The 7,772-nt window shown below is 53.9% G+C and overlaps 1 protein-coding gene across 1 annotated transcript in view; it reads right to left on the reverse strand.

Annotated features, from left to right (window-relative positions):
* Positions 1-6,846, reverse strand: part of CCT3 (chaperonin containing TCP1, subunit 3 (gamma)) — a gene marked incomplete at its 5' end in the record, with an annotated part of 9,504 nt that extends 2,658 nt beyond the window's left edge. The window contains 10 exons of the mRNA XM_010147286.1: positions 350-530; positions 638-719; positions 1,050-1,182; positions 2,009-2,158; positions 3,135-3,321; positions 3,486-3,603; positions 4,572-4,668; positions 5,743-5,805; positions 5,891-5,941; positions 6,785-6,846. Coding sequence (XP_010145588.1) covers positions 350-530; positions 638-719; positions 1,050-1,182; positions 2,009-2,158; positions 3,135-3,321; positions 3,486-3,603; positions 4,572-4,668; positions 5,743-5,805; positions 5,891-5,941; positions 6,785-6,846 — 1,124 coding nt within the window. The remainder of the gene's footprint in view (positions 1-349; positions 531-637; positions 720-1,049; positions 1,183-2,008; positions 2,159-3,134; positions 3,322-3,485; positions 3,604-4,571; positions 4,669-5,742; positions 5,806-5,890; positions 5,942-6,784) is intronic.
* Between the last annotated feature and the right edge of the window lie 926 nt (positions 6,847-7,772).

Here is a 7,772-nt window from a genome sequence, read left to right on the forward strand (position 1 = left end):
AGCGCCGCCCCACAGGAATTGCCCTCCAGACCCTTCCCCAGCTCCGGACACGCTCCAGCCCCTCAGGGTCTTCCTTGCAGGGAGGAGCCCAAATCTGACCCTGGGATGTGAGGTGCTTAGAGCCGCCCCCTCCCAGCTGGGAGCGGAGCCGGCAGTCTGCTGGGCTGGCCCCTCCGAGCGAAGGAATGAGTTTTGCCCTCACCACCTCCAGGACGGGAATTCTTTATCGCTCCCAGACCCCAGGGGAATGTGCACTCACACCCAGCGGCTGCCCAGCAGGAAGCAACGCCTGACGGACCCCGAGAAGGTGGCCAGACCAGGAGGGGAAGCCAAACACGGGGTAACTCACCGCTAGGATTTCCTTGCTGGCGCCACGCAGGACGATGGTGCAAGCCTTGGGGTCTTTGCAATCAGTGATGAAGGCAAAATACTCATCTCCTATTTTTTTAACTTCAAAGAGCCTGGCTCCAGTCCCCACGTCCTCCTCCCGCAGCTCGTCCGTGCGGCTGACGATGCGCGCTCCGCAGGCCCTGGCACACAGACAACAGCCAACATGGGCGCCCGCACCTACGAACCGGGGAGGGAGGGCGAGAGAGCGGAAGCGGCGGAAGGGGCTCGGCGAGGAGACGGCACGCACCTGGCGATCCGGTTGTTGTCCGTCTTCCTCACCCTGCGGATCGCGGAGATGTTGGCCTTCATCAGGTAGTGCTGGGCCAAGTCTGAAAGCAGGTGGGGGCAACTTTACTGCTCAATCAGCGCTGTCGCGACCGACTTTCTGTGTCTTTACGGCAAGAAGGGTTACGGGGAGAAGAGCCTCGATGTAGGTTCTTAAACCCAGCTGCAAGGCAGAACGACAGGCGCAGCTTCCCAGGCTCGGCCTGCGATGCACGGCTACTGGCCAGACTGGCAAGAAAAGCCCAGCTAAAGCCAGTGCCATGTGCAGCATCGGATATGGGAGGGGTTTGTTTAATTACCCAACGGTGCCTTTAACACAGCATGAACCTCCTTAAGGTGAATTCACCACAAAGGAGGCTCAAATGGGTTCGTACCAGAAATCCCTTTTTCTGTGATGACCAGGTCTGGCTTGACCCTCACCAGATCCTCACAGATCTGCTGAATGTACTCTTCCTCCATCTGCAGGATGCGGGCAAAGTCTTCCTCCCGCGTGATTTCAATATCAGTCTGCACAGACAGGGGTATAAATAGCTTAGTGTGTCCCCCCAACCCTGCACCGAGCTAAAACACACATCCCCTGGGGCCTGAGTGGCCTCAACTCCTCCAACGCTGCCTGGGGGAGAGTCAAGGAGAACTACGCAGTGAGAAATCCCGACCACACGAACCCTGACACTCCCGGTGTAACACCAGTGGTAATTTAAGCTCAGAATATTGGACTCACAGAATCATGGAATGGTTTGGGTGGGAAGGGACCTCAAAGCACCCCCAGCCCCACCCCCTGCCATGGGCAGGGACACCTTCCATAGCCCAGGTTGCTCCAAGCCTCATCCAGCCTGGCCTTGGACACTCCCAGGGATGGGGCATCCACAGCTTCTCTGGGCAACCTGTCCCAGGGCCTCCCCACCCTCTGCGGGAAGAATTCCTTCCTGATGGCCCATCTCCATCTCCCTCTTCCCATTTAAACCCGTCACCCCTTGTTCTGTCATTCCCTGCCCTTGGAAAATGCCCCCCCAGCGCTCTTGTAGCACCCCCGGCACTGGCAGGGGCTCTGAGGTCTCCCCAGAGCTTCCCTTCTCCAGGCAGAACTCCTGTCCATCGCCAAGACACACACATCACCACAGCTGCTGCGGTAACAGCGCCGCAGCCTCAGCCCTGTCTTCTCTCTTTTACTCCAGGGGTCTGACCCCACGGCCGAGCTGGCCCAACGGTCTCCGAAAGGCAGAGCAGGGAGAGAGCCTTCTGCCACTCACGCGCGTAACGAGCCGTCTGGATTTGTGCCCTGGACTGGTCTCAAACCCAAAGTGGCGGACACGCGTGCCAGGACCCGCTGTACCTGGCTCTCTCCTTTCTTGTACTCGAGCGAACAATCCAGAAGGACGATGCGGGGGTTCTTAATCAGGCGACGCATCCTGGGATGAGTTACATCTTTATTCACCATGATCCCACGCAAAACACACGAGTCCTCGCTGAAGCCACCTGGAATCTGACAGACAGGAGAAAGGGGGAAGATGAGGCGAGGCAGTCTGAGCTACAAAACCCCGTCTGCGTGTGCTCCCGAAACAACCCATCCCACATCCTCTGCCGACCGACTGCGACGCAGCAGGTCACAGCCCGAGCCGACCTACGGCAGCGTGTCGATGAAGTGAACAGTCACGGAAGAGCTTGAGAAACCGCTCTCATCCTACTCTCATCCTACATCCGCTCTCATCCAGGGATGTGATTCTCCCCCTGTACTCGGCACTGGTGAGGCCGCACCTCGAGTGCTGGGTTCAGTTTTGGGCCCCTCACTACAAGAAAGACATTGAGGTCCTGGAGCGTGTCCAGAGAAGGGCCACAAAACTGGTGAAGGGTCTGGAGAATATGTCTTATGAGGAGCGACTGAGGGAACTGGGCTTGTTTAGCCTTGAGAAGAGAAGGTTGAGAGGAGACCTGATCACTGCCTACAACTCCCTGAAAGGAGGTTGTGGAGAAGTGGGTGTTGGTCTCTTCTCCCTAATGACAGATGATCAGACGAGGGGGAATGGACTCAAGCTGCGCCAGGGGAGGTTTAGATTGGACGTAAGGAAGAAGTTCTTCACCGAAAGGGTTATCACACACTGGAACAGGCTGCCCAGGGAGGTGGTGGAGTCACCATCCCTGGATGTGTTTAAGAGACGGGTGGATGAAGTGCTGAGAGATATGGTTTAGTGGCGGACAGATACGGTTGGACTGGATGATCTCTAAGGTCTTTTCCAACCCAGTGATTCTATGATTCTACTGCCCAGCAACGTGTTTGGAAGGTGGAAACTGAAACAGCTTAAATGACTCGGAGAGAGTTGAAGCAACCGCACACCAGCACGGCCAGCAGCACTGACTGAAACACGTTCCAGGGTTCTGCTCGCCACCGCGGGTCGGTAGCACCAAACTCCTCCCGCTGCACCCCAGGGACACACTGAGAAAGGCACCCACAGGTAACTCACCTTTTCTACTTTGGCATATTTTTTAATATCGATTTCCTTTCTGCCGCTCTCTTCGAACTCCACAGTCTTGACAGCATCCAGGGCAATGCTGCAGGCCAAGTCAGACCAGCGGTTTATGGCCTTGGTGTTTATAGCACTCTTTATTATCTTGAGCATCATCTCTCTGTTGTTCACGTCCACTGGAGTGCTGACACAAAGGAAAACCAAACAGCAAACTGAGTATTGCTCCAAGCTACATCTAGTCATAACCCCACCGAGTCCTCTCTCATCGTTATGTCTTACTGACATCACCCCGAGACAATCATCTTACCCCACATCCCTTCTCTCTAGCTCCCACCAGCCCACACTCACCCAATTTTCTTCAGACTACTGATCATGTCATCCAGAGCCTTACGGTAAGCCCCGATGATCACCGTTGGGTGCATCTGCTGTTCAAGGAAGTGTTCGGCAACAGAGAGCATCTCTCCAGCTGAAGAAAAATAACCCAAACGTCAAAATTACCATAGAATGGTTCGGGTTGGAAGAGACCTTAAAGATCATCCAGTTCCATCCCCCCTGCCACGGGCAGGGGCACCTTCCACTAGACCAGGTTGCTCCAAGCCTCATCCAGCCTGGCCTTGGACACTTCCAGGGATGGGGCATCCACAGCTTCTCTGGGCAACCTGTCCCAGTGCTCCCCACCCTCTCCGGGAAGAACTTCTTCCTGATATCTAATCTAAACCTCCCCACTTTCAATTTAAACCCGTTACCCCTTGTCCCGTCCCTGCAGGGCCTTGTAAAAAGTCCCCCCCAGCTTCCTTGTAGCCCCCTTCAGGTACTGGAAGGTGCTATAAGGTCTCCCCGGAGCCTTCCCTTCTCCAGGCTGAACAAGCCCAACTCTCTCAGCCTTTCATCATGGCAGAGGGGCTCCAGCCCTCGGATCATCTTTGTGGCCTCCTCTGGACTCACTCCAACCAGTCTATATCCCTCTTATGTTGAGGGTTCCACAGCTGGACGCAGCACTCCAGGTGGGGTCTCACCAGAGCAGAGCACAGGGGGAGAATCCCCTCCCTCGACCTGCTGGCCACACTTCTCCTGATGCAGTGCAAATTCCCCAGATAAGTCTGTAAAACTATCAACAGTCAAGACAGGAGAACAGGACACCTGACAGAAAGTATGTGCTGCCCACGTAGGGAGCTCTGATGTCACCTATGCCTTTATGCTTAACTGTGCTCATCTCAGGGCAGGAACTGGACTTCCCAAAGCATGGAGCTGACACCCAAGGGCCTAACGAACCTAGCACTCCCTTCCATGGTAAAAATGAATGGATCCATTTGAGGGTTGGTAAGTAACGCGTATCTGCCTCATTAAGGCATATTTAAATGGTTCTGATGAGCAAAAAGGGTGAACTTCAGCCTTAACCCTTTCTAAAAAGTAGGTCTTTTTCACTCTGCTTACCCAGGATGATTACAGATGTGGTCCCGTCGCCCACTTCCTCATCTTGGGTACGGCTGATCTCAATCATCGACTTTGCAGCTGGGTGCTGGACTTGAATCTGTACAGGAGCAGAGGGCACGGCTTTGTCCCAGCATCGCTCATGGAACAGAGAGCACACCTTTTCAACAGCCAAGGGCATTCTGCCCAGCTGTATTGACAATACTCTGTCTCCCACAGCTTTTCAGGCATTACGATTCTTTATACAATCACGGAGCAGTTTGGGTGGGAAGGGACCTTAAAGATCATCCAGTTCCAACCCCCCTGCCATGGGCAGGGACACCTTCCATAGCCCAGGTTGCTCCAAGCCTCATCCAGCCTGGCCTTGGACACTCCCAGGGATGGGGCATCCACAGCTTCTCTGGGCAACCTGTCCCAGTGCTCCCCACCCTCCCATTTTTGTGATGTGATCTCCAACAGCACTTGCACCAAAAGACAACAATTCTTGGTCTCATAATGTGGCATTGTAACAGCAAGCACAGAATCACGGAATCGTTTGGGTTGGAAAAGGCCTTTAAGATAATGAAGCCCAACCCTTAACCCAGCACGGCCCAGCCCAACACTGACCCATGTCTGTTGGCACCTCGTCCACACGGCTCTTAAATCCCTCCCGGGACGGTGACTCCCCCCTCCCTGGGCAGCCCCTTCCAGGGCCTGACAGCCATTTCCATAAGGCCTTTCCCCAATATCCAACCTAAACCTACCCTGTTGCAACTTGAGGCCGTTTCCTCTTGTCCCATCACTTGTCCCTTGGGAGCAGACCGATCCCCCCCCTCTGCCCCCTCCTTCCAGGGAGTTGTGCAGTGATAAGGTCTCCCCTCAGCCTCCTCATAAGCACCTGCCCATACGGGTTTGATGTGACTGTATCTACAGTTACCACAGAATTTACACCAGTCTTGCAAAACCTCGATGAAAACGTACCAACCTGGGATCAAACCTAGCTTTCTGAGGAAGAAGAGCATCTGCTAGAAACATTAATTCCCCCCAGCAGGCACCCTTCTTAGTACTGCTGTTCAGTACCCGCTGGCTCTCAAGATAGAAGATGAACTAACAGTTCCACTGGCACCTACATAACTGTATCCCGGAAGATTCCAACCGACACCTTAAGCAAAACAACCCTTTAGGAGAAACTTACTTCTCTAAGAATAGCGTTGCCGTCGTTGGTCATCACAATCCCACCCATGGGGTCCAAAAGCATCTGCAAGCGGAAGAGAAGCAATATTTGCACCAAGCTATCAGATGGGTAGGGTTTAGCATCCTCATGCCTTCATCTCAGCTCTTACCTTCATCATAGCTCTTGGTCCTAAACATGTTCGGATGATGTCAGCAATAGTCTAGGGGGAACAAAAGAAATGAGGAGACCAACAAAAAGTCGGAAAAAACCCCAAACAAGCACCCACTGCGAAACATAAGTGACCCCATGGCTCTGCAGTTGCTTAGATGCAGCAGAAGTTAAGAATTGTGTGGGAATGAGAACACGGGGATTATAAGAGCCCTGGCACCAGGCTACATTATTAACTAAATCAGACGTCACAACTTACACTTGAAAGGCTGAGAGAGTTGGGCTTGTTCAGCCTGGAGAAGGGAAGGCTCCAGGGAGACCTTCTAGCCCCTTCCAGTACCTGAAGGGGCTACAAGGAAGCTGGGGGGGACTTTTTACAAGGGCCTGTAGTGACAGGACAAGGGGGAACGGGTTTAAACAGAAAGAGGGAGATGGAGATGGGCCATCAGGAAGGAATTCTTCCCGCAGAGGGTGGTGAGGCACTGGGACAGGTTGCCCAGAGAAGCGGTGGATGCCCCATCCCTGGGAGTGTCCAAGGCCAGGCTGGATGAGGCTTGGGGCAACCTGGGCTATGGAAGGTGTCCCTGCCCATGGCAGGGGGGTTGGAACTGGATGATCTTTAAGGTCCCTTCCAACCCAAACCATTCCATGATTCTATGATTCGACACACTTTCAGATTTTGCAGAGAAAGAGGTTAAACCCACGTGCAATATAATTTCACCTCTTATTTTAACACTGAAAATTCACGTTCTGTGCTGCTTCTACTCTGGATTCATACCGACTAGAGGAAACATGCTTCCAACCCACTTTTCCCTCTTACCTACCTACATATGTATTTAGACATGTATGTGCACACAAGCAGAAATCCCAGTAGCCTGACATAAGGATACGGTACCTTAGCAGCAGTGATGTTTCCAGTCTGGACTTTTCTTCCCGACTCACGTTTCACATTCTGACCTAAAGCACACAGGAAAAAAAGAATTAAAACACAAACACAACTTTACTCTGATCTTATTAAGAAAACCAAGACGGCAATAGCGACACTGACAACGCATCAGGTACCCTCAGTCAGACCCACCCGATATCTGACCAGTTCTAAGTTACAAGTTTACAGGAGAAGTACCAAAACCGCTTTAAGGATGTTCACAGGGGAGGGTCAGTAAAAACCAACATTCCTTACTCTAACAGAATAGCATCGTCATTCAACAGAGACAAAACTCTGTGACATTGAAACATAACCTGTTCTCCCAAGAAAATCGAACAGCGGGGATCTGTGAGATCCCACGAGCCCAGGGACGGCTGCACAGTAGCTCTCTGCCAAAAAAAGCTGCAGACGCTCCTGCACAGTGAGAAGAGCGGGTTAAAATTCAGTTTTCTGCATCGGCGCTGCTCGGCCTTTGGCACACGAGGGCGAGTAGCCATCGCTGTACCACCTGCTCACGACCTTAGTCGGGGAGCAGCTGCCAAAGGGTCTGCCCTGAGGAACCCCCAGGCTTGGGGCTGCTTTTCTGCAGTTGTAAGCCCAGACTAGGGGCGCACAGATTTGCTTCGGGAGCGCAAGCTCGTGTCTAGGGACTGGCAAGACAGAACAAAGGGAAGGCAGGACGCAGAGTAAGGCCGGCAGCCCCATCGCGAGGGGCCCTGGGCTGAAGAGCCCGGCTGCGGGCGACTGCTGAGCAGCGCAGGTGAGGGCTGGGGGCGAGGAAGCCCCTGGGAAAGCCTCATACTGGAGGGTGGCGAGACTCGGGGGACGAGAGGGACGGCACAAAGCAACGTGCTGAGCGACACGCGAGGAGGGAAGAGCTGGGAGAAGCCGCGATCTGCCAGCAGAGGTTTAACGAGGAGCGGGGGCTCCGCTGCCCCGAGCCCCCCCGCGCGGGGGG

The sequence above is a fragment of the Eurypyga helias genome, unplaced genomic scaffold (genome assembly GCF_000690775.1).
Source record: "Eurypyga helias isolate BGI_N326 unplaced genomic scaffold, ASM69077v1 scaffold26042, whole genome shotgun sequence".
Taxonomy (NCBI): Eukaryota; Metazoa; Chordata; class Aves; order Eurypygiformes; family Eurypygidae; genus Eurypyga; species Eurypyga helias.